This window comes from Drosophila sulfurigaster, chromosome 2L, assembly GCF_023558435.1.
Source record: "Drosophila sulfurigaster albostrigata strain 15112-1811.04 chromosome 2L, ASM2355843v2, whole genome shotgun sequence".
NCBI lineage: Eukaryota > Metazoa > Arthropoda > Insecta > Diptera > Drosophilidae > Drosophila > Drosophila sulfurigaster.
Genome location: NC_084881.1, coordinates 16,919,345 through 16,944,037, shown reverse-complemented (window position 1 = coordinate 16,944,037; position 24,693 = coordinate 16,919,345). Strand labels below are relative to the sequence as shown.

At 39.6% G+C, this 24,693-nt stretch overlaps 6 protein-coding genes across 12 annotated transcripts; 4 read left to right on the top strand and 2 right to left on the bottom strand.

Moving 5' to 3' along the window:
• The first annotated feature begins 754 nt into the window (after positions 1 to 754).
• On the top strand, positions 755 to 2,725 carry LOC133835517 (CBY1-interacting BAR domain-containing protein homolog). Of its 2 annotated transcripts, XM_062265497.1 has the most exons (6): positions 756 to 957; positions 1,010 to 1,169; positions 1,308 to 1,448; positions 1,503 to 1,979; positions 2,039 to 2,269; positions 2,432 to 2,725. In XM_062265497.1, the coding sequence occupies exons 1-6, from the start codon at positions 818 to 820 to the stop codon at positions 2,594 to 2,596; spliced, it is 1,314 nt and encodes a 437-aa protein (XP_062121481.1). In that variant the 5' UTR covers positions 756 to 817; the 3' UTR covers positions 2,597 to 2,725. The 2 variants fall into 2 exon arrangements, with proteins under 2 accessions (XP_062121489.1, XP_062121481.1); XM_062265505.1 differs by lacking the exon at positions 2,432 to 2,725 and having other exon boundaries at positions 755 to 957; positions 2,039 to 2,396.
• Positions 2,726 to 2,747: 22 nt separating this feature from the next.
• LOC133835550 (heat shock factor-binding protein 1) lies at positions 2,748 to 3,527 on the bottom strand. The gene is made up of 2 exons (XM_062265537.1): positions 3,303 to 3,527; positions 2,748 to 3,195 (listed from the first exon to the last, which is right to left on the bottom strand). Exons 1-2 carry the CDS (start codon positions 3,399 to 3,401, stop codon positions 3,034 to 3,036), a joined length of 261 nt encoding a protein of 86 aa, XP_062121521.1. The 5' UTR covers positions 3,402 to 3,527; the 3' UTR covers positions 2,748 to 3,033.
• A 404-nt stretch (positions 3,528 to 3,931) lies between these two features.
• On the top strand, positions 3,932 to 15,442 carry LOC133835488 (ATP-binding cassette subfamily G member 4). Of its 6 annotated transcripts, none has more exons than XM_062265477.1 (8): positions 3,932 to 4,172; positions 5,958 to 6,726; positions 12,728 to 12,845; positions 12,912 to 13,247; positions 13,306 to 13,544; positions 13,607 to 13,753; positions 13,815 to 14,315; positions 14,380 to 15,442. In XM_062265477.1, exons 2-8 carry the CDS (start codon positions 6,180 to 6,182, stop codon positions 14,979 to 14,981), a joined length of 2,490 nt encoding a protein of 829 aa, XP_062121461.1. In that variant the 5' UTR covers positions 3,932 to 4,172; positions 5,958 to 6,179; the 3' UTR covers positions 14,982 to 15,442. The 6 variants fall into 6 exon arrangements, with proteins under 6 accessions (XP_062121461.1, XP_062121454.1, XP_062121440.1 ...); XM_062265470.1 differs by lacking the exon at positions 3,932 to 4,172 and adding an exon at positions 4,497 to 4,602; XM_062265456.1 differs by lacking the exon at positions 3,932 to 4,172 and adding an exon at positions 4,497 to 4,632.
• A 1,534-nt stretch (positions 15,443 to 16,976) lies between these two features.
• Positions 16,977 to 19,817, top strand: LOC133835384 (ATP-binding cassette subfamily G member 4). Its single transcript, XM_062265417.1, is given in 7 exon segments — positions 16,977 to 17,754; positions 17,809 to 17,998; positions 18,056 to 18,412; positions 18,414 to 18,441; positions 18,497 to 18,607; positions 18,748 to 18,878; positions 18,940 to 19,817. Coding segments are annotated over 7 exon segments (1,815 nt in total). The 5' UTR covers positions 16,977 to 17,527; the 3' UTR covers positions 19,711 to 19,817.
• LOC133835360 (cell division cycle protein 23 homolog) lies at positions 19,569 to 22,426 on the bottom strand. The gene is made up of 3 exons (XM_062265385.1): positions 21,536 to 22,426; positions 20,701 to 21,482; positions 19,569 to 20,455 (listed from the first exon to the last, which is right to left on the bottom strand). The coding sequence occupies exons 1-3, from the start codon at positions 22,320 to 22,322 to the stop codon at positions 19,841 to 19,843; spliced, it is 2,184 nt and encodes a 727-aa protein (XP_062121369.1). The 5' UTR covers positions 22,323 to 22,426; the 3' UTR covers positions 19,569 to 19,840.
• A 122-nt stretch (positions 22,427 to 22,548) lies between these two features.
• LOC133835426 (phospholipase A2 group XV) lies at positions 22,549 to 24,676 on the top strand. Its single transcript, XM_062265425.1, has 4 exons — positions 22,549 to 23,154; positions 23,211 to 23,582; positions 23,661 to 24,183; positions 24,248 to 24,676. Exons 1-4 carry the CDS (start codon positions 23,007 to 23,009, stop codon positions 24,468 to 24,470), a joined length of 1,266 nt encoding a protein of 421 aa, XP_062121409.1. The 5' UTR covers positions 22,549 to 23,006; the 3' UTR covers positions 24,471 to 24,676.
• Positions 24,677 to 24,693: the final 17 nt, after the last annotated feature.

The following is a 24,693-nucleotide window of genomic DNA, read 5'->3' as shown; positions in this document are numbered from 1 at the left end:
CACATTGCCTTAAGTGTGAAAAGCATTTAAAATTGTAAAATGTTTTAACCATTTTAAGTAGAGTTCTTTTTGTTTTTTTATTTTGGCGGGTATTTCAACAACATTCCTGCGGCTGCAGATGATAAAAAATTCCAACGAAATGGGCAACGAAGGTCAGCGGCAGATCATTGAATCAGATCAATTGAATCTGTTCGATGTAAAAATCGATGCTTCTCATCACTTGCTCTCTCTCGCTCACTCTTTCTCTTAATGATTCAATTTCTCACAACCAACAGCTGTCATGTATTTTTGTGGTTAAATATAGCTGAAATCTCATCGCTGCTGATGTCGCCCACATACAAACAGCTAGCACTTGATGTGCTCTTGACCCTGACACTGTTCAACTTGGAAAAACACTTGCACCAACGAAAATATGTCAATTTATATTCGACGTAAGACATTAAACCGCTTTTAGCTCAATTTTCCGCGCTAAAACTAAAGCGACATCTGCAGGCGTTCGCTAGAATGTGTCTGTGGCGCCATCTATGTCATAAGAATTCTGTCGTCTAAGCGACATTTGCATATCGATATCGATAATTTGTCGTTTCTTTTAAAAAAATATATGCAACTTTAATAATTTACTAAATTTGTTTAAAATATATTCTACATTTACGTAAATACAATTCTCCATATATTTGTTGTATGTTATGCTGCACGATAATGGGAAAACAAAGCAACCCTGCGTTGTCCTGGCAACGGTTTTGTTTTGATTGTCATGCTCACTTTTGTTTATGAAACGCAAAGCTAAACTTTGAACATAGAATTTGTTGCAATAAATATGTTTCGTCGCGGTAAATTGTCGTTTTTGAATACAAAAGATGATCGCATTAAAATTATTAATGAGCGCGTTAATTTGACGGAACGACATCTCATGGAAATGTGCTCTGCATTTTCATTACTGACCAGGAAAATGGCCAAGTAAGTGAAGCCAATTAATGTGTCAATTGTTATTAATGGGAACATTAAATAGATATCGCGATGCCCACGATGAACTGGCCAAGCACATTAAGAACTATGCCGACGACGAGGAGATCAACGAAAGTCTCTGCAATGGCTTAAAGAGTTTCACCAATGCGGTGACCATAACAGGCGATTATCTTGACATCAATGTGCATCGCATGGAGCTGAAGGTGCGTGCTAACGCCATCTGTTGGCATGCGTGCGACACGCATTGTGTGGCGCCATCTATGAACAAAAGAATGTCTAGCGTTTATGCACTAGCAAAAGATTGGCGCCAATATTTAAACACTTTTAATTTTCTCACACAGATTGTCAATGAGCTGGCGCACTTTGAGCAGCTGTGCAAGTCTACACGTGATAATCTGCGTCTGGCTGTAATCGCCCGGGATAAAGAGGTGCTCAGCCAGTGTCAAATGCTCGAGCTGAAGTCCAAATTTGCCGCCAATAATGTAAATTAACCAAATATCTATTGCTCATTATTAAAACTCTTGCCAATCCTCTAGAGCGCTGCGGACTCAGAGCTATTCAAGGCCAAGCTGGAAGTGCAACGTACCAACAAGGACATCGATGAGATCATTGGCAACTTTGAACAGCGCAAACTGCACGATGTCAAACAAATTCTTAGCGACTTTATTCTTATCTCGATGAAGCAACACACTAAAGCACTTGAAGTGCTCAGCGCCAGCTACTACGATATATGTAGCATAGATGAGCGCGACGATTTCTTGGAATTCCAGAAACTCATGAAATCCAAGGAGGAACCCAGCGCTCGCAAAGCATCGCTGAAGAAAGGATTGCGCTCACAGTCGATGGACAGCTTGGATCGTGAGCATTTAAAGAGTCCTCTGAAGCGGCATCAGAAATTGTCCAGGAGCAGCAAGAATCTGTCGGGAGGTGGCATCACAGGACACGGCAGCAAGCCAGAGCAAAGTGAGGAGGACGAGGAGGATGATGACGAGGAAGACGAAGACGAAGAGGCGGTAAATAAAAATACTTTTCTCTCAAAATCCATTTTTATATAACATATAATATATATTAGACCGAGCAAAGTGCCGAGGAGGAGGACGATGAGGAGGAAGAAGAGGTCAGTGGCAGTGGCTCGGAGCAGGAGACGCCACTCTCGACAGGCAGAGAGAATGTGTTTGGTGCCAAGTTGCGTGGCGGCAAAGACTCCATGACCAGTGGCTCCTCAACCAACGCAGCAGCAACGCCCCTCAAACCTATTCGACAGAGTGTCAAACATCCATTCAAAGCTGTGGCTGCCACACATGTAAGATTGCAAAAGCAATTCCATGTGCCACAAAACTAGAACTAGAAAACTAGAACAACAATTTGCATATTCATCGCTCCCCACACTCCCTCTTTCACCAAAACATTATTTATCCACAATAAACAAAAATATGAATATTGATATAATGCATAAACCAATCAGGTGGAAAAGCGCTCGAATCGCGCACCCTCCTACTCCCCAACCCCCTCATCGTCGCCACCCTTAAAGACGTCGTTCAGGAAGGCAGCAGCTGGAGGAGGAGGAGCAGGTGCAACTGGAGCTGGAGGTCGTGGCATGGCAACCGTTGTTGAATCGAAGCGCATTTAAAAGTCTAATGATTGCAGTTTGAGAGCCATCAATACAGTTTGAGAGTTGCAACCATTCAAAAATAACAACTTTGATGTGTGTGTGTACAATCTTCTCAATAGTTTAATTTGTATTAAAAACAAAACTAATCAAAAACAATAGTTTTATGAAATGCACTTAAATTAAGTTTTCCTTTTGTTTTCAGTTTTGTCTTGAACTTAAAACTACGCAAAAAATGAGCAAAATGAGTGTGTGTGTACAGTTTGAGAGCAATTGCAATTGTAGTGCATCGAAATTGTCTAGTTTAAAGTGCGGGTGTGTGTATGAGTGAGGGGGTGTTCGATGTATATGCGTGTGTGTGGGATGCCATCATTATGATTTATGGGCGTGGCTAGCGCTTCAACGATTTTTTGGCGTTATCCCTGGCTGCAGCTTCAGGTGGCGACATCTAGCGAATTTCATTTCTCGGGTCCCGGCCCCTCGACGCCCGCCTGATTCATCAGATCGGCGATGCTCTTCTCCAAGTCATCGATGCGATTGCCCATATCATCGATACGTGTGATTATCTGATCCGACATCGTCTGGAATTTGTCTTGCACATTCTGCAAAAGATTTTGTACCTGATAAGAGGAAGGGAAGGAGCGCCAGGAGGTGCGGGTGGGAAGGGAGTGTAGCGTTGTTGTATTCAGTTTTGTTCTACGTGTTTTTCTTTTGGTTTGTTACTCACGTAAATGGTTAACTCCTGCATGTTCTTGGGATCCGCATTGCTGTTTAGCGAATAGTTCTGATCCAAGTCGCTGTCCATTTCGTTGCGCAAATCAGTCATCTTGTCGTCTTTGTTTGCAATTCGGTATAAAAATACAAAATACGATTATCTCGCCTTTATTTATTGTTTGTACGGCCCTTTTTCACGTCTGTTTGCGTCGGCGGCTACAGCTGGACTGTGGTGGAGAAACATCGATGGTAAAGGAATATCGATGTATCGATTATTTTGAATAGCTTGTGCTTGGTAGTATTGTGGAGCAAGATATACTTTTTGGTATAAAAAGGTAACAGAGGGTTTTTTTTTGTTTGGTATTTTCATTCGAATAAGGAATGCTACTACGAAATGAGGCGTCTTTTAACTGCGCTGCGAATTTTGTGCAAATTTGGAAATGTGCGCAGCTGATAATTGTTTCTGTATTTTTGGTATATTCCAAGGGCTTTTATAAAAATATGTTTCTTATGGTCACACCCTATTCAATAAAACAGCTTTAAAAAGCTCTTTTTAAAGATATTTCTCCTTCTCTAGGCGCCAAGCAGATCGTGATTTGTTGAAAACTTAAAAATAGTTATTTAATGTTACCATTAAATCGCAAACTCCTGCCTGTAAACATTGAACAAACGGGCTTCCCGTGCAAAGTGTCGAACAGCTGATTGTGTTTTGGTTTTTCAATGCAAAGTCAACGAACAGCATTTGCAAAACTGGTCAAACTGGTTTTGAATGCTTTGTTGCAATTGCAATGACGAGTAATGAATGCTGCTGCTGGGACTGGGACAAAGGAGCAGCAGCTTGCAAAGGCATCAACAACAACAAACTCCGCAAGGGTAACAAAAAGTGCGTCGCAGAGAAAACAAAAAATAAGACAACTAGAACAAAAACAAAAACATGAAATGCACCGAGTGCAATCCCATATAAAACACACCCCCTGCAGCGGCAGCAGAGCAGAGGTTCAATATATTCATAAATCATCTGCACAGGGGCGTCGTCAGTTAACAATTTCGACGGGCTGCAGACAGCTGATAAGCAATGAGAGCACGCCACTGTCATCGCAAGGCAGAGAGCACCGCAGAGGGTGAGAGAACAGAGCATGAAAGAGCGAGCACAAGATAATGGAACAGCAAGCAAGCAGGCAGAATAAAATTTTCTGCTTTTCATATTTGGGAGACAGTTTGTGCCATGCCATCGGTCGGTGAGGATCGTCGACGCCTTTAAAAAATAGTGAAGAAATAACGCAGTCGTCTACGAAGTTGATTTACTAGACAAAGTGTGTTCAAGTGAAACTATTGAATTTCGAGTAATAATACATAATAATTATTCAAATGTAATTGGTGTGCGCGAGCCTCTCTATTAATGTCTATATGTGTATCTCTGTGTGAGTGTGTGTTTTGGTGTCATATCAGCAGCAGCAACAAGCGTTACAATAACAAAGTGCTGCCAGCCGTGCTAATCAGTAACTTTTGACCAATCAATCGAAAACAATATTTGTGGTTTTACATTGACGTTCGATGCAACACTTTTATTTTTATTCGTTTTGTTTTTGTTTGCTATCGCGATAAGCCGCAAAAGAACAATGAGACTACACAGTAGTTTTTCTTATAAGAACTATTAAAACTAGTTAGCTTCTCTATGTGTCTGCTCACACAATGACATGCAGATAGGCGCACACACATACATGGATTTGGTTGTGTGCGTATTAATCAGCTGGCAAACGGTCTCTTTCTTTTTTAATTTTGATGAAGCAAAGAACGAGAACGAAAGTACGTGCAAAGCGTAGCCAAATAATAAAATTAACAGTAATATCATGTGAGACTGACAACAAGCGGCGAAAAGACAAAAGCAAATTTAGAGAGTGAGTGAACCGCGCGAGAGATGCGCAAAAGAAAAAAAATATAAAATGTAATATCAATAAATATTCATTTGCTGTAGACAAGCAAAGCTCCAAGCCTGTTTTGTTTACATGTCGTGCAAGAGCGAGACGACGAGAGACAGACAAAACAGACTTTGGCACTTGTTGCGCAAAGGCAGTTGACAGGATCGTGCTGTTAAGAGAGCGAAGGGGATGCAGTTAGTCTACTAAGCACGTGTATGTACTGATTGCATTGACAGAATAGAGACAGCAGCTGACATCACAAACGAAAACGAAATCGAAAATTCTTATTTCAGACAACAACAACAATAAATACTATGATATGCTCTCTTTTCTATTTTCTGCCTACTTGTGTTTGGGGCAAGTTCTGATTAGCAACAGCGGCAGCGACGCTTTGCCTTCCCAATACATGTTGCTTCTTGACATCGAGTATATCAGTAAAAAAAGCTAATGAACTCTCAACACAACCCACACACATACGCAAACACACGTACCGCACTCTCGATTGTAGGTAGAGGGGAATCGGCTTATAAGAACAGCGCGCGCTCATTTCGTTTTCTTTTACTGCCAAAACGCACACAACAAAAATAAAGGCAGCAAAAAATAAAAAAGAAACAACTACATACAAACACAAATAGGCAGAACTCATTTACCCGCACGGCAAACGTTTCGTTTTCATCATTTTTTTTTTCTTTTCAACAATTATTTATTCAAATTTTTTTTGTGTTCCCTCATTTGCCGCGCCTATATAGAGAGCAAGAGAGCGAACGCGAAAAGTGAGAGAGATAGTGCAAAGGGATTAGAATAATTTAAACGAATTTGACGCGCACTTGAAAAGCAACTAAAACACAACGAAGAGTGCTGTAAAAAAAATATTACTGAAAGTAACAAGTAATTAAAAAAAACAATAACAAAAAACAACAACAAGTTTAATGGTCTTTGGCCGCATAACAAATATATAAAATTGTGTCAGCATGTCCAGTTGGAGTTTGGCGAGTGCCGTTTCGCCCACTGTGACGGGCGGTGGTGACGTCATTAGGCTAAGCAATCTCAAAGCCGCCGCCTCCGACACGCAAATCACCGCAACAAGTGCTGCAACAACTTCCACTTCAACATTTACAACTGGCCGTCCAACAACGCCGGTGCCTAGCAAAAAATTGGCTTCGAAGCGTCCGCCACACTTGACACTGCAAATCACACCTAAAGCTTCCCCCTCAACTCCTCCCCCTGACCGCCATCTTCATGGAGCGCCGCTTGCCGTGGAGGAGAACATTGCTCTCTCGACAACGCCTTCCAACTACGGCACACCACTTGGCTCAGTAGCCGGCGTTTCGGCCGAAAGCAATTCCACTGTCAACATGAATATTGGTAACAACTCAACAACAGCAACAAGCTCAACTAGCCACAGCAACTCAACCACCGGCTCCATATTTCCCCATGAGCAGTACAAAACGATCAAAAAAATTGACATTCAATTCGATAATGTGCGCTATAGCAGCAGATTTGGATTCTTTAAAAGAGGTGAGTAGCGTCCAAAGAGAAAGAGAGAGAGAGTGAGACATTTAATAGTTCTCTTTTATATTGAGCTAATCTACATATTTTATTCGGTAGTTTTTGTTTGTCTGCTCTTCAGCTCACTTCTAGACTGTTAAGTATGTATTTGTTTGAAGGTTTCGTATGTAAATGAACAGTCTAGCTTCGCTATAATAAATTTCAAAGAACATCGTACATTTTAGTCTAACCATTTTTGTGCATTTTTTTTCTTATTCAAATATATGATATATATTATATAAAACAGAAGACCTGATTTAGTTTTGCTATAAAGTATATTTTTAAACATATGTATTTAATTAATTTTATTTTAGTTAGTCATAAACTTGATTTACTTTTTACTTTACTTCTTTATACTTTCTATATTTTATGTAATATAAAGCTGGTGCATCTTTGTTTCCCTACAAAGAGTTTTTGTACCCATTATTTACATTTTTGAACTAAATATTCTTTATAATATAATATATTATATATATCATTTAACGAGTTGCTAAACTTTTTAAATTTTCTACAAAGAATTTCTATGTAGTATGCACTTCATAATTTTGCGCTTTGCACTTTACAACAACTTTCTTATTAGTATATATTAGCTTCCATTTGAATATTTATCTTAATCTTAGTTAATGAAAAGAGAATTACTGCAAACTTGAAGAATTTTCCATATACTATATTTGCAATAAATATAACATTAATGGGACACTTTTAATATTTTGAACCCATTAATTCATAGAATGCAATCTGTAATGTGAAAGTATGAGTGCAATATAAAGGGCTTAACTTCTCCACCTTTTCAGTTAATAATAATTAAGCAGTTGCGCTAAAAATGCAATTAACTTAAATAGACTTATTTAAATGAAATATAATTGTTTCAGCAGTTATTTTTAATTTGCTGTTAAGTATTGAGACAGTTAGGTATATTATAGCGTAGTATCTCATTTGCAATAAATACAAAAAATAATTTAACATTTTAATCTTTTAATCCCATTAATTCTCAGAATATAATCTATAATTTATTAAAAAGCATATTTAAGTAATACGAAAGAATTTCCATTATGTTATTACGCTTCGTATCTCACCTTTATATTCGCTTTTATATTCAACAACCCGTAGTAATTCTATAAAATTGCCTTTCGAATTCCCGATAGCGTAGTTTTACGGTACTCTAAATACAGCCTATAATTATGTATTCGGCGCTGATGTTGCGGGTGTTCTTGGGCAAAGTCACGCTTTGATGGGTGTTTCGACAAGCTTCGCTTCGTATAGCCAGAAAATAGATGTACTATACTTATATGAAGTGAGTGGACAACCTTTGAACTGAGCTTGTATTATAATGTATAATAAATCTATATAATTACGCACCTTTATTGCCGAATGAATTAGTTCAGCTTGAAGTATGCTTATAATACTGCAAATGTAGACGCATTAATGAAAGAGAGTGTTTTGATTATTATAAAATGCTTTATAATGACTTTATTACAAATACATACATATTATATGTGTGAGAGAAGATATTTAGTAGTCCCATATTAAATATATAAAAGCTTATCGTTGAGCCTGGTTTCTCCAAGGCCATTGATATTTTATTTTATATAACTATTGTTTGAAGAACTGAGCTCTTTATTTTATATGGTTATTATTATTATATTATATAGATACGTCTTTATAATCTGTTGAGAATGCTATTGTTACATTGCTTTAACGTCTGAAGAAACTATAAACAAGTTCTTAAGACGTTTTAAAACTGATTAATAATAATATATTCTATTCAAACATTCTATTTAAACAAATACTATAGAAATATACAAATACATTTCTTATTGTTTTAACATATTTCTTTTTATTTCGAGTCCAGACAATTTCTTTTATATTAGCGTAATACACATTAATAAATACATTATCGCGTTCTGTTGAACATATCAAAATTTTTGGTAGACTCAAGAACTTTTTGCTTCCATGTTTTACGGCTTATCTAAGTCTCGATTAAAACCCTGCAGAGCACAATGAAATTGCTGATAACTATGAGTAACGAGTAGCGGCTAGTTAACGATTAACTATTCTATAGAAAATAAAATGAAATTTATTGCGAAATCATTGATTGATCGAATCAATAGTGTGGTCAGGTGCAAGGGTCAATTTCTTTCTTATTTAATTTCTAATTTAATAAAACATATATTTTGCAATACAAATTTTGTTAACATGTTACAAGATCGCAGTTCATTGAGGTCGTCAGGCCCATTATTGATTGGGTTCGGTGAGGTGTTTTTTTTCTTTCTCTGTATTTGCATAACAGTTTCGTTTGATGGATGAAAGAGTTGATGTTATTTACGCTTAACGACACCTATGTGTATGCACATTACAAACAATGTCGAACCGATAAGAATTGTGGATTACAACAATATTGTGAGTACATGTTATGAATGTTTGGGTGCAATTAAGGTTAGATTTTATCACGAGACCTTCGCAAGCAACACGAATTCATTTGGTTCACATTGTCAACTAATAAAGACACTTTTCGGCGAAACATTTCGCTGTAATATATGACACTTTAAATAGCTGATAAAATGGTGTCTAGTTTAGTGCGAAAAATTGAGTGATTAAGTGATTGTTGCAGATAGAGTTAAGGGCAACCCCGATGGCTTGAATGAGTCACAGTGAGTCACCTGAAGCCATAAGATCATTATGATATCCTGATAGCAATCGCCAGTAACACGTGTCAAACATTCAACCAGCAATAACTGCATAATTGCTAATGACTCACTTGTCGCATAGGAGAAGTCCAATTTATTATTGTATTTTGATGTTTGCCACACGGGTTTTTTGAAGTCCACAACAAACTTATCTATGCCGCTTATCAGTGCTCTAAATAAATGCTATTGAATAACATATAAATCGCTGTTGTCGCACTTGTCGAGGAATCAATAACTGAAAAGCAAAAGGACACTTTTAATGAATGAGTTTGAGTCTGCTGTCAAAGGACATTCGATATACGAGTATGTAGATGGAAGCATAAATAACTGATAGAAAAAGAAAGTATATCAATATTATTTAATTGGAATAGCTGTAAAGTATAAATAACTGATAGATTAATGGATTAATCAAATTCTAATGAAAGTATCTGAGTATATCAATACTAATATTAATTAGGAAAATCTGTTAAGGATAAATAACTGATAGACTCAAGATTAATAAAATTAAAGGACATTCGATATATGTAGATGGAAGAATAAATAACTGGTTGACTCAAGATTAATAAAATTACAAAGAAATTATCTAAGTATATCAATACTAATTAATGGGTAAGAATACAGAAAGTGATGATTGGAATATTGTTCGACAATTGACATCGCTGATCGCAATCTGTCCAAATGAAATGCAGATATATGCATGTCTATATATCTGCCTTAAACAAGTAGCATATCGCACTATAGTAGTTGGCCTGGCAACAAATCTTAGACAATATAAAGGTCAGCAGCGTTTTAATTAATATCACTTAAGATCCATTAAATATTATGCATGTTCTTGCTGCCATTTGATATCTCTTTGTTGTTCTTTTTGTTATTATTGTATTATTATTGTTGCTATTGTCGTATCATCGTCGCTTCACTTGAGTGAGTTTTCCTGTTTCTTTTTCTTTTTATATTTTTCTTATTACTTTTTTATTTCATTCTTCCTACTACCGCCGTTTGTTTTTGGTTTTAATAGTTGTACTTTGTATAAGCAGGGCTTTGGAATGATTCACACAGCTTGTTTACTAATTGTTTAGTAGCGTGCGTATTAAGTTTTTAATCCATGATGAGCGGATATTGTTGTCTGCCTATGCGTGTCTTAAGATCAAAGACGAATCTCTGAATATCAAAGATTGAAATAATTTGTAAATTTAAAAGATGATAATTGATCATTTCAATTACATTAGAAAAAGTTAAAATGTTTCTTATGTTGCTATTATTTTCCATTCAAGGTTCAATAATATTTGATATTATGTTAATAACAATTTTTAATATTTCTATTAGAATACAAATATGAATATTAATAATCTTTATGTATTTTTATATGTACTTTAGACTTTTCATTGATTTCTATTAATAAATCATCAATGAGTTTTGCATAGAAATAAAGGTCTTTGGCCTGATTTTTTTGTATAAGGTTGGAAAATCCGTTCGTCTTCTACTCGAAAGCGTGCAATTGATAAGCTAGCTGAAAGCCAGAGAGAGCGAAGGAGTGAGAGAGAGAAGGAAGAGTGTGTGTACCAATGAGAAAGAGGAAGCTAGCTATACTTTTAATGTGTTTGCTAATCGTTTTTCAGTAGATTAACTCAGTATACGTATATACTAACATATATGTATGCAGTTCGATTTGAGTATCGATTGCAGAGTGCATGGGGCGCTAATCTTTGATCGATTTGGCTAGAAGTGTATTTGCTTTGTATTATTATTATTGTTGTTGTTGCTTCCAGTGCAAAATGCAATGTCAAGCACAAGGCCATGTCGATTTGTTGTACTTCGCAGTCTCATACTTAGCTTCCTGCTAACCGATTTGGCTTTATAAGTGCAATAAACAGATAGGCAAAGCAAACCGATTGATACTATAACAATTATTTGTACACCATCTGGTCGCATACCTTATAGTATATATATAGTATATAGTCGACATACGACTGGCATCGAAAATCGAATCGAAATCGGCGTCATGCACCTGTTTGAGAAATGCTCATAAAATGTGTGCGATAAGATTTTGTGGCGACTCGAAAGCCCCCATTAAAACGATAAGAGGCGGGAGGATGGAGGAGAATATGGTCTTAAGCAGTTAGCCAGCGATTAGTTGATTGGCCAAATAGCTCTAGTTGTATGATAATCGACAGATTAGCGTCCGGCATGCTCTCAACTAATACATTGTTGTATACCAGTTTATATACTAAGTAGGCATTAACCTGGCCATAACAATCACATGGCGAATGAAACTACAGCACTTGCTTTACGACATTATCATTTGCCACAAGACGATTAACGCACATTGAACGCTCCCATTGGGAGCGAGAACGAGAACAAATGGAGCTCTCTTATCAGCACCAAACTTAATTCAATATGTGGAGCACAATTGTGCGACGTCTACAACATATAGCAACAGCCCCATTGAATTATTCTCATCTAGAATATATATTATTTGCCTAATGAAACAAACTGAACCCTTTGACAATACAACAAATGTCTAAACAAAGCACCGCTTTCATGTCATATATCATATTAATCAATGGCGGTAGATAATCAATATCTAGCTGAATATTTATATTAATGTAATTTACATATGTATATATAATACCACGCTGTCTTAGTGGGTATCCTACAGTCGAGCACTCTCGACTAACATAATAATATAATATATTAATATTAATTATTAATTAACAAATAATATAAAAGTAATTTAGTTTACAGTATTTATTTTCATTTATGCCTAATATGCAAATATTTATAGGGGATATACAAAAGTCGTTGAAGTCACCATAATAAATATTGAAGCTAAGATAGAGTAGAACCCGTTATTATATAAATGGAAATCGTAACCTCTTTGGACTGTACAGAATATTCCTCAGTCATAAAGTTGATCTTAATTGTCAATCAACCCGATAATACTTATATTGTTTACTAAGCCTAGTCAATCTATAAAAGTAGCGAAAATTAATATAAACAACGCTTTTCTTTACTAGCTTTCTTCAAAAATGTATTTAAAAGCTGTTAATTCATAGTATGAATGTATGCATTTCATACATATAGTTTATACTATAAAACTTGTAAACAAATATTATTAGCATGCATAAGATAGAAAAACAATTGTATTCAATTTGCATACAATTAATTGAATTTCTTATTAAGAAATATAATGTACATATGTATATATTGAAATGAATTTTAGTTTTAGCAAATACAAATATAATTTTACTCTCAATTTTATTCTAATATATTCTCTTTTTTTACAGAGAATAAAGACATACTTTTGGGTCTAACGGGCTACTTTCGTTCCGGTGAATTGAACGCCATTGCAGGACCTTCCGGGGCGGGCAAAAGCACGCTGCTGAACATACTCTCAGGCTACATGTAATTGTAACTTTTGCGCTTTCTATAAATTCTATATTTACTTACTGGATTTCTTTGCATCTGCAGCTATAAGGGCTACACTGGTGACTTTCGCATTAATGGCAAACCACGTGATCTGAAGGCATTTAAGCCAAATGTGGCCTACATCACACAGGATACAACATTGCAGGCATTCCTTAGTGTCAAAGAGGCAATGCACTTTGCGGCTAATCTGAAAATTGGACCACACATGTCATCGGCATCGAAACGAGAGCGTGTGAATAGCATACTCCAGGCAATAGGAATGTATGAGACGAGGAATACGCACACCGGGAAACTGAGTGGAGGTCAACGCAAGCGTTTGGCTATTGCCCTCGAGCTTGTCAACAATCCGCCGGTGCTTGTGCTCGATGAGCCCACCAGGTAAGTCAAATGCGATCAGTAATCGAGATGAAATTTCTCACCATCTTTATCTTTTCAGTGGTCTAGACAGTTCAACGTGCAATCAGCTGATAACGCTGCTCAAGAAACTGGCAATGGAGGGACGCAATGTCATCTGCACCATACATCAGCCCAGTGCACTTACTTTCTCCATGTTTGATCATCTGTATGCCATAGCGGATGGTCAATGCATTTACGCAGGCGGTGCACACAATTTGGTGCCCTTTTTGGGTGCTCTAAATCTGCATTGCCCCGAGTCCTATAATCCCGCAGACTATTGTGAGTGTGACAAATCCAATAACTAGCTTTATTAGTTATCTTTTATGTTGTCTAATTTATAGTAATGGAAATCGCTACACACGATTATGATACGGACGATGAGCGACAGGTGGACAAGCTGATAGCGCTCATGGACAATGGTCGCAATGATGACTATCGCCAAAGTAAATCGGCGCGTGTGGCACAGCTGGCCGCGATGAAGAAAGTCGGTAAGTAATCCCACGATCAGTAAGTTTATTAACCTTACCTAATCGTATCTCAATTTTGTAGAGCAAATGATGTCCTCTGGTCTGATTACGCCAGTGACAGCGCCTGTGATGTCACCTGGTCCGCTGCCCTCCAGAAACTTCAATTTCAAGCCACTGACACCCATCAATGAACTGTCGTCGCGCATTTGGGATAGCCAAACGGGTGGCATGACCAGCGAATCCGAAGGCAATTGCTGCAAGCCAAAGAAAAAAAAGAAACCTAGGCCAACGATGCCCTCAATCGATTTGGATCCAGCTCATCTGTGCAAGCGCGAGAATATCTATGCCACGCCTTTTTACAGACAGCTCAGCATCCTCTTGCTACGCACATTTCTGCTTATTTGGCGCGACAGCTCGTTAACAACCATGCGATTTGGTATCCATCTGGCCATTGGCTTGCTCATTGGCTTCATCTATCGGAACATTGGCAACGATGCCCATCACTCGTTGAATATCTTTCGCTACATCTTCTACACCATAATGTTTATCATGTACTGTGCTTTTTCTGGCATTCTCGTCAAATGTAAGTACCACTTATGTTTATGCTCACATTGATTTGTTTACAATATGATTTGTTTGTTTTGCAGTCCCTCTGGAATTTCCAATTGTTTCGCGGGAACACTTTAATCGATGGTACTCACTGCGCGCCTATTATGTGGCCATAACACTGGCTGATCTGCCCATACAGATTATCTGCAGCTCGTTGTTTATCGTGCCCACATATCTGATGACCAATCAACCGCTGGAGCTCTGGCGCTTTGGCATGTTCTTTTTGATTGTGTTCATGACAGCGCTGGTGGCCCAGAGCATTGGTTTGGCCGTGGGTGCAGCACTGAGCCTTAATTTAGGTGCCATATTGGGACCATTCTTCATCTGCCCATTTCTCACATTTAGCGGCTTCTTTCTGCAAGAGAAGGATGCGCCATTCTATTTGCGCTGGATGTTTGATGTGTCGTTTTTAAAATACAGTCTGGACGGAGCCATGTTGGCCATCTTTGGTTACGATCGTGAGCGTTTGGAGTGCAACGAGATGTATTGCCATCGGTCGCGACCGAAGTTCTTACTCAAGGATCTGGACATGGAGCGTGCCAACTATCAGATGGCCTTCTTCTTTCTGCTGGGCCTGCTGGTAATGCTGCGTATTCTTGCCTTCTACATTATGTCGTTCCGACTGAGATTATTCAGATGAGATACCATCGAATTGTACGGCCAAATTATGCCACATTCCGTACACAGCTGATCGAGTTTCTGTGTCTGTTTCTGTTTTGAGTTTTGTTTTACGAGTATAATTATGATTTCTGTTAGCATTTAAATGATAATGAGATAGAGAGAGTACCATGTGCCAAAGAAATATGAACAGCGTTACATAGCAAATAGCATAAGGAAATCGTGATATACATACATGTGCAAGTAATCCTCCCCCCGATGTTACCCAGAAACCCTAGCGACTTTACAATCAATTTTGTATACAATTAATATCAACTTGAGCATCCATTAGCATAGAATTGTATTTTTTCTACAATCGTATTAACGACCCAATCATATATTTGCTTTATTTTAAGCGTGTAAATATTTTATTAAGCTCTAAATGTTTGGGTGAACTTATTTTTTAATAAATACTATTAACTATTTTGAATTCATAATTATAAAGACTTATTATGTATAACTCCCGCTTTTGCAACTTAACTAAACACTGGCTTTAATTTAGCTGCCTAAAAGTATGCTGCAAAAATTAGAATTTTTTGATTCAAAGCCACGTAAATTAATAGAATTTTATATGTGCATCCTAAAAGTATGCAACGATAATCAAGTTGAACTGAAGCCAAAAGAAACGGGCCAAAATCGCGAATTCCCTTCTAACTCGATAACCACAAGGACGATTTGAATGTCCTTTGGCATAATGATAGTCCTCGTTAATATACGCCGTTTGACACAGGACTCGTAAGGATCAAACAGGATACAGCCGAGATATAAGCTATTTTCTGTAAACAAAAAAGTCCTTTTAACTTGGCTCCTCGCAGGACATTCGTCCTTTTTTCAATGTCAATCAATTTATATTAGTTGGTTCTATGTTTGTGTCAAAGGACATCTCGATCGTCCTTCAAATGGCCGAGATACGGCGGATTTTCAAATTTTTGGCCTATTTTCCATGCCTACCCCTTAACAAATTTGAGGCGAAATTTTTGTAAAAATTCTTAACAGTTTTCAATGCCAATCGATAGTGCTGGTTGTGCTGATTATAAAATAACAGGTACTTGCCAGATTTTTAAGGATTTTATCGCATTAGGGCTTTATAACGAATGTTCTTTTTCGAAAACAAGCTATATATCGGATATATCTTGCCACATTTTTGAAGGACACAGATTGCTAAGCTCGCAAGGATTAAATCTATCATCTATGGACTCAACATTTGTAATTATTCAGTATGGGGGCGTAAATGCTGCTACTCCAAAAGGAATATCCTGTTACCTATATATACTGTAAATACGTCATATAAATTTTCATTTTTATAGGACAAGTATTGCAAGGATCTCAAGGACAAATTTTATTTGCGGGCATACAAAAAAGTAATTGGTAATCTATACATCTTTATGCCAAGTGTAATAAAGTTTATTAAATAAACTACTCCCGTTCGAACGTAAACAAAGCAACAAGTTCGATTCCAACATGTTGCAGCTTGCTTAATTGGAAGTTACAAGTATCACAAACATGTTTTCGGATTGCCGGCAACCGTTGAAAGCAATTGAGATTCAGTTGCGTTTTCTATTCCAGCGGAAAGTGATCATCAAGTATTCAAGAGAGCTCGGGAACCAAATGCGTCACAGTAAACGCGACGTGAAAACATAAACAAATATTCCGGAATGCAATAAAAACAATTAATAATAAGTAGTGAATAAAACCAAAATGTAATATAATGTATCGAAATTAAAGCAAACCAAATTATTTTATTGAGTGCCCTTTGCTGGATGAAAGCAGGAAAACTTGTTTTTGTTGTACCTTAAAACAGTTGCAATTATTTTACAACTAGTTTATAGTTCTGTGCGGAAAGAATGCAAGCTACGATTAAATATAAATTGATAAGCAGCTGTCAAAGCTGCAATTGGCATTGAGCTGAAAATAATATATACAAATGCATGCAATAGGGTGTTTCCACTTTAATATATATAAATAGTATACATTTTGTGTGATGAGTGTCAATTGATTAAAGCACGCAAATTAATCCTCAAGTTTCAAGAATAACAAAAGTGACCATTAATAAACATTTAAATAAACGATGCATACTTTTGGGCGTCATTTAACATTCACTCCAAATGATAAATCAAATAGTGATAAGATATTTAAATAGTTGTTGCTTGATTCGCAGTGATTCTTGTAGTCGATCAACGGACTTTAATTGCGATCGACTGACCACAGACAAGACTCTTTAACTTGAACTTAATTGCAACAAAGTTAAATAGTTTGATAATGGTGAAATGCGAAGGTTTTTTTACAACTGTCCGCAGAGTAAATGTACCGATAAGCTTCTAATCTGCATGACGGATCAGACGATTGGCGATTAGCTCACTGAGCAACGCTGATAAAAACTGCAGGCACTTGAACTCCATATTAATCGGGTATACTGATAAAAAACAAACAAAAGCCAAACGCACTCAACCATTCGCCTTGCCAGTCGATCAACGTTGGTGAGCAAGACCGGTTCAGATTGCACCCAAAAAAATATACTTCCATATAGTAATGATCGAGAACGTGGCAACAAATGCTGGCAATGGCCTGGCCAAGCAGCCATCCTTGGAGCTGCAGTTCAACCAGCTCTGCTACAGCCTCAAGACGTCAACGCAGAAGGCCAACAATGAAATACTGAACGACACTTGCGGTGCCTTTCGATCAGGACGTCTCACAGCCATTCTAGGCCCATCTGGCGCTGGCAAATCCACGCTGCTTAATGTCTTGGCGGGCTTTAGGTGTGGCTCTTTATATATCCCAATAAATCTGATATTAAATTTCGTTTCCTGCAGAGTTAGAGATGTCTCTGGTCACATACTGCTCAATGGTCAGCCACGTGAGCTGCAATCCTTTCGCAAAATGTCCTCTTACATTGCACAGAACTTCATCACACCTTCCCTGCTGACTGTAATGGAAACGCTGCAGGTTTCCGTTGATTTGAAGCTACCCTCGGCCACATCCAAGCAGCAGAAGCAACAAATCGTAGGCAGTCAAAGTGGTTCCCCTTATCGGGCATAATTTATCAACTTTCAATTGCAGCTAGACGAGATTATCGAAGTGCTCAATCTGCATAATTGCCGGCGTACGCTCGTGAGAGACATTTCGGGTGGCGAGCATAAGCGTCTGTCCATTGGCATCGAGCTGATCACCAATCCGCCCATCATGTTCTTCGATGAACCAACCAGCGGACTGGATAGCGTTGCCAGCCATCAGGTGCTGTGTTATCTGCAACGTTTGGCGCATCAGGGACGGATTGTAGTGTGTGTGGTGCATCAGCCGAGTTCGCGCTTGATGCAGCTCTTCGATGACATTCTGGTGATATCACACGGTGAAGTGCTTTTCTCGGGGTCACAGAGTGAAATGCTAGACGACTTTAAAGCGGCAGGATTCATTTGTCCCCCCGTACTATAATCCCGGCGACTTTGGTGAGTTGATGGCGTCTCTAAGGCTGCTTAAATTAATTTCTCCTCATACTTTTAGTGCTGGATGTGGGCAGCGAGTCTTCAAATCAACGCTGCGAGACGCTCATTAGCCAGAACAAGGCCAAACACGACAGTATTCAGAGCTTCAAGGCAGCTGCCGATGAGCAGAGTGAGTTTGTGGTTTTGTCTTGTTGCATGTTTGCTGATCCCAATTTGCTTTTGTTTCCGTTGTCCAACTTATTGTGTCACTCTTCCAAATATGCAATTGCTCTATCTGTGCATGTGTCGTGTCCCATAATTATATTCCAGCAGCGCTAATTAAGATGACAGCATCCACGGCCGCTGATCTGCAGTTGATACGCCCCAAGGAGCAGGTCGATTTCTGGATGCAGTTGCGCGTGCTGCTAATGCGACATTTGCGCTCCATGTCACGAGATCTGGTAAGCATAGCAAATAAATAAATAAATATTAAGCAACTAAGACTGCTTCTCTTTCCTTTAGCTTGCCGTGCAGATGCGTGTGATTATGCACATTGTCGTGGCGCTATTGCTGGGCGTTGTCTATTGGCAAATTGGCAACGATGCCGTCAAAGTCATCAGCAATGTCTCCTGTTTGTTCTTCGTCGTTCTGTTTGTCTTCTCCGGCAATGCAATGCCCTCGATACTGCTCTGCCTGCAGGATTCGCCAGTCTTCATCAGGGAATACTACAATGGCTGCTATTCATTGCGTGCTTACTTCATCTCCAAGGTGCTGGCCGATTTGCCATTGCAGTTGATTTGTCCAACGTTTTTTATAAGTATTGGTTACTTTATGACCGGACAACCGCCGGAGTTTCAACGCTTTGCCATGTGCTGGTCACTGTGTGTGTTAACCGCCTTCATTGGCCACTTTATTGGCGTCATCTGTGGCACCATGTTGTCCATGCAGATGGCTCTGTTTATTGTGCCTGCGATTACGATTCCCTTTCTTTTGTTTTCCGGCTTCTTCATACGCATGAGTGAGCTGTCCTGGTTCATGCGTCCACTGTGCGATGTCTCCTATTTCCGCTACATCTTTGAGGGTCTCATGCGTGCCATCTACGCTTATGATCGCGGTGAATTGCCTTGCCACGAAGACTTTTGCTATTACAAATCGTCGGAAAAGTTTCTCAAAGATTTCGGTATGCAGGGTGATTATTTCGGCTGGGATGTCTCCGTATTGGCGTTTATATTGTTGTCGCTGCTAATCACCTTTAACATCACACTGCATGTGTCCATTAAACGTGCTCTATGAATATCGCTTTAAGGTTGCTAGAGAAGAATAGAACAATTAGTTTCAATGTGTGTTGACAATATTCATTCATTTTTCTTTGCCTCAATTATAATTCACAATATAACAAACGTGTCATGTTTACATTTCTTGCTCAATCGATGGACACTGTCGATATCTCCATGGAGCTGCCATCGTTGTTGGCCTGCTGCTCATCCGTTGTAACCGATGTAATATCTCCCGCCGGTGCGGTCTCATCCAATGCTGTTGTTGCACCACCAGTTGTTCCTGACGCTGCCGCAGCTGCAGCTGTTGAGCTACTTCTCGCTGGCGTTTCCACGCTTTGCTGTTGAGTTGTTGCCGTCGTTGTGGCTGCTGCTGCTGCTGCTGCCGCTGCAGCCGATGTTGATGCAGTGCTGTTTCCTGCCGGTGCTGGTTGAGTTCGTTGCGGTGGCTGCGATCGACGCACTCCCTCGGCCACGTTGCGCGGTAAGCGTGCGCTTGTTGCCCCAGATGTGGACGTTGTTGCTGTGGAGGTTGCTGTGGTTGTCGTTGCCGTTGTTGTCGTCGTTTTGCCGCTGTCCGAGATGGTTGTAAATGGTACACGAACACGCACATCCAGCTGCTCCCATTCCATTTCATCCTCCGAACTGGTTTCCGCATTTGCCGTCGTCGTCGTCGCCGCTGTGGTTGCCTTGGTTTTCTTTTGCCACTCCGAGTTGCGCTTCCAATCGATAGTCTTCAGCAGTGCCTTAGCCTCCGTCTTGCGCTGCAAGCCACAAAAGTTCATTAGTAAGATACAAATATCAAATAAGGATATATTAGTAATAATAGTTCTAGCTGTTATGGAATCTATGATGCAGATGTTTACAGAGACAGACGAAATAATTCATTTTACATACTTCGGAGATGCCTTTCTAATCTTTATCTGTAGACAAAAAGTAATAACTCCGTTCTGTTGATTCTACATTATAAATAGCGATTTTAAAAATTAATTGAAACTTGGTAACTCACATCATCCGAGTCCAGGCACTTGTAGGCATAGCAGGCGGCGCGTTCAAAGTCGCCCTTCTTCTCATAGTAGTTGGCCAGCGTCATAAATCCCTGATACAGACTCTGCTTATCGGTGGCCGCTCGCTCATCCTCGCAGTACAACATGTAGCAATGCACAGCCGTCTCATGATCGCCCAGTTTCTCATGCAGACTCGCCAGCTTGTACATGGCAATGCCCTCGATGTCGCCCACATCGCAGGCCTTCCAATAGCACTTAACAGCATTCTCGCACTTCTCCAGCTTCTCGTAGGTTTCGCCCAGCGCAACCAGCATGCGTGAATCGTACGGTCGCAATTGATGGGCAATTTTAAAATAATACAAACTATAATAATGCATCTTGATGATCTCGTACGCCTGTCCCAGACCATACCATGCGCGATAGTCGCGTTTGTTCACTTCGACTGCTTTGCGATAACTTTGAATCGCCGCATTCGTGTTCTTGAGCTCCATAAACTCATGACCCATTAACGTCCAGGCGGCCAAATACTTGGGATTGAGTTTGAGAGCACGTTGAAAGTAGGAAATGGCCACCTGATGATCACAGCGTATGCTATAATAGTTGCCAATGACACAGCAGGTCTCTGGACGATACTTGTTAATGCTGACGGCTTTGTGGGCGAGTTGAGCCATCTCTGTTTTCATCTCTTTGACAAAGAGTAGATTGGAATAGGTGTCTACATTATCCAGCCGATAGGGATCGCTTTCGAGCAAAGCCTGAAACAGCTCAATAGCTTTGTCCACATCTGCAAATATTAGATAGTTTAGTTAAAGATTGAATTGCATCCAATTTGCTTACCTCTTTTATTATGATAAACTAAAGCCAACTGTGATGTTATGTAGATGCTCTTGCTGAAGCCCGCCGCCTGTAGATCCTCGAAGATCTTCAGACCATCATCGTTCAAGTACAGCTCCAGATAAGTATGCGCCATAAAAAAGTGACGCATCCAATGCTTGCCCAACTGCAAGCCCATCAGCTTCTTCTTTTCCATCACAAGGGGCGACAACTCCAGATAGGCGCTCCAGAGCATAGGCACCAAATTGATGGCATTGATCAGCATTTGCTCTGCAGCCTGATTGAGATTTAAAGCCTTCAGCACGACGCCATATAAATAGATGCCATAGCCATCAAGGCGACTGCGTCCATACTCTGCTCGCAGTGTATTAAGTAAATCGGTCAAGTCACGCATTTGATTCGGCTCATTGAGATTCGCTTGATCCGTGGTTGAATCCAGGCGACGCTTCTCTCGCGCCATATAAGTTGAATAAAGATGCAAAAAACGTGGCACATCCGATTCACAATTTCTCACTGCATGCGCCGCTCTATCGTATTCACGCACATCATAGTAGCTCTTAGCTAGAAAATATTCACTATATTCGGAGGGAGCGATGCCCTCCAGCTGACACTCGCTAAACGAGCGATCATCGTCGGGCGGCGCATTATCAATGTGCACATCACTTAAGCCATGATGCATCTCCGCCAACCATTTGGTACTGTGCAGCAATCCGCGCTTCGAGCACTCAATGATGCCGCGTCGTACCTCCTTCTTCACTTCCGACAGCTGCACGCTGAAAAGCTCCTGCATTGCTCCGTTTTTCTTGCAATTGCACTTTCACAATTTTACGTATCAACAAACGCGCTAAACAAATTGCAATTTGCCGGCGTGACCTCAAATTGCATTTTAAAATATACCAAAAAGCCCAATTTATCGATATACCTACAAATGTATCGTCTTCTGATTAGACCAATAGCGTACAAGTGTGACCACCATAACAGCTGTAAACAATCAGCATTTGTACGTTCTGCAACACTGCTTAGCAGCTGCGCAAAAAATAAAGATGGTAACAATAACAAAGTGGGCAATATATTGATAAGACGTACCACGAAATCAACGAAAACAACTTTTCTTTGTTTATAAATCCTATCAACAAAAATAAGTGGAAAAAGAAGAAGACAACAACATCGCGCCATATGCGCAAAAACAACTGTTCGTAATTAATCTAATACAGTTATTTGCAATTTGAGTTGAAGTTACAGTTACAATAATAACAAAAACTGCTTTAGAGGTCATTTAAGCTTCGGATCATAGTACATATTTAAATATAATTTATTGTTCAATTATTCGTGGAGGTGATTCACGTTGTTTGTGACAATAATAATACCATAAATACTTTTATCAGTGGTTCAATTTCAATTGAGCCTCGGTGACCATCATTAAGGGGAACAGTCATCATATCATATTTTACTGCACTGTAAGCACAATTAAACAATGAAGCACATCACATTTTTCGGACTGCTGCTCTTTGTAGCATTAATCAACGGTGGCCATTGTTTTTGGCCATTTAGCAAAAAGGGCAAAGACCCTCCACCGCCGCCTCCGCCACCCAAGGAACATCACCTATCGCCTGTAATTTTTGGTTGGTATTGATTCGCACTTAAAACAAGGTCATGGTCAAATATTTGTCTATTGTAGTGCCTGGCGATGGTGGATCTCAAGTCGAAGCACGTCTTAATAAAAGCGATGCCCCCTATTTTGTATGCGAGAAACAACATGATTGGTATAACTTGTGGCTGGACCTAGAGCAGTTGGTCATACCCATGGTCTACTGTTGGATTGACAATGTGAAGCTCTACTACGATAAGATAACGCGTACAACGCACAATACTCCCGGCGTGGAGACGCGCATACCCGGCTGGGGAGATCCCGAGGTTGTGGAATGGATTGATCCCACGCATAATAGTGCTGGTGCCTACTTTAAGGATATTGCCAATGTCCTCGTTCAGCTGGGCTACGTGCGACGTCACAACATACTGGGAGCACCTTATGATTTTCGCCGAGCGCCAAGTAAATTTGAATTGTTTTTGCATTCTTTAAAAATGTCTTCTTACGTGCTTGTTATCGTTTGTATGCTTCTTCTTGCAGATGAAAACGCTCAATTCTTTATCGATCTCAAGCAACTGGTGGAGGATGCTTATGAGGCTAACAATAAAACACCAGTTACCTTCATCACCCACAGCATGGGCAGCCCAATGACCCTTGTCTTCCTGCAGGAGCAAACGATGGAGTGGAAAGCGCAATATGTGCGGCGACAAATTAGCTTGGCTGGCGCCTGGGCAGGCAGCTTTAAGGCTATCAAGGTTTTTGCCATGGGCGATGACCTCGATTCGTTTGCATTGAGCGCCAAGATTCTGCGTGCCGAACAAATCTCACATCCCTCAACAGCTTGGCTGTTGCCATCTCCGCTCTTCTGGAAGCCCTCGGAGGTGATTGCGATGACGCCTTCAAGGAATTATACGATGGCCCAGTTGCAGCAGTTCTTCACCGATATTGATTACCAGACGGGCTGGGAAATGCGCAAGGATACGATTCGCTACTCGCAGAACTTTAGTCCGCCTGATGTGGAGGTACATTGTATCTATGGTGATGGTGTCAGCACTGTGGAGAGGTAACTCTTGAATGGCCCTTCTCCATTCCAAATTCCAAACTAACTTCATATTGCTCCTTTACAGATTGCAGTACAAAAAGGACAGCATTGCGGGGGAAACCCCAAAGCTTATTATGGGTATTGGCGATGGAACCGTTAATCAGCGATCGCTGCGCGCTTGTCAACATTGGTCGGGCCTGACAAGTTCGCCCGTTTCGACGCTGGCTCTCCAAGGTGTGGATCACATGGGCATATTGGCCAACAAAGACATGCTGCAATATGTGCGCACTGTGATGCAACAACCATAATTTATCGATCAACTACAAAAGCCGCTAGAATCCAATACAGCTCAATTTGTTCCATACCGAATGTTCTTCAAGGCAACTACTTTGTGTTTGTGTTTATGTCGTCAATTAACTACTGGTGTTTGCCTAAAAAAAAAACAATTTAAATGTTAATGTTAGAAGAAGCACTTGACGTAAAAAATAATAATAAATATCTTATCTTAAAATAATGGTATTTTGTTGGCGG

Excerpts from the sequence above, each read along its gene's own strand:
- LOC133835517 (XM_062265497.1), top strand. The coding sequence starts at position 818 with ATGTTTCGTCGCGGTAAATTGTCGTTTTTGAATACAAAAGATGATCGC. Across the intron at positions 1,170-1,307 it reads TGCATCGCATGGAGCTGAAG|ATTGTCAATGAGCTGGCGCA; the intron begins GTGCGTGCTAAC and ends TTTCTCACACAG. Across the intron at positions 1,980-2,038 it reads AAGACGAAGACGAAGAGGCG|ACCGAGCAAAGTGCCGAGGA; the intron begins GTAAATAAAAAT and ends AATATATATTAG.
- LOC133835360 (XM_062265385.1), bottom strand. The coding sequence starts at position 22,322 with ATGCAGGAGCTTTTCAGCGTGCAGCTGTCGGAAGTGAAGAAGGAGGTA. Across the intron at positions 21,483-21,535 it reads AGTTTATCATAATAAAAGAG|ATGTGGACAAAGCTATTGAG; the intron begins GTAAGCAAATTG and ends TAATATTTGCAG. Across the intron at positions 20,456-20,700 it reads AGTGCCTGGACTCGGATGAT|CGCAAGACGGAGGCTAAGGC; the intron begins GTGAGTTACCAA and ends TGTGGCTTGCAG.
- LOC133835488 (XM_062265477.1), top strand. The coding sequence starts at position 6,180 with ATGTCCAGTTGGAGTTTGGCGAGTGCCGTTTCGCCCACTGTGACGGGC. Across the intron at positions 13,545-13,606 it reads CTATAATCCCGCAGACTATT|TAATGGAAATCGCTACACAC; the intron begins GTGAGTGTGACA and ends TCTAATTTATAG. Across the intron at positions 14,316-14,379 it reads TTCTGGCATTCTCGTCAAAT|TCCCTCTGGAATTTCCAATT; the intron begins GTAAGTACCACT and ends TTTGTTTTGCAG.
- LOC133835550 (XM_062265537.1), bottom strand. The coding sequence starts at position 3,401 with ATGACTGATTTGCGCAACGAAATGGACAGCGACTTGGATCAGAACTAT. Across the intron at positions 3,196-3,302 it reads TGCAGGAGTTAACCATTTAC|GTACAAAATCTTTTGCAGAA; the intron begins GTGAGTAACAAA and ends TCCTCTTATCAG.
- LOC133835426 (XM_062265425.1), top strand. The coding sequence starts at position 23,007 with ATGAAGCACATCACATTTTTCGGACTGCTGCTCTTTGTAGCATTAATC. Across the intron at positions 23,583-23,660 it reads TGATTTTCGCCGAGCGCCAA|ATGAAAACGCTCAATTCTTT; the intron begins GTAAATTTGAAT and ends TTCTTCTTGCAG. Across the intron at positions 24,184-24,247 it reads GGTGTCAGCACTGTGGAGAG|ATTGCAGTACAAAAAGGACA; the intron begins GTAACTCTTGAA and ends GCTCCTTTACAG.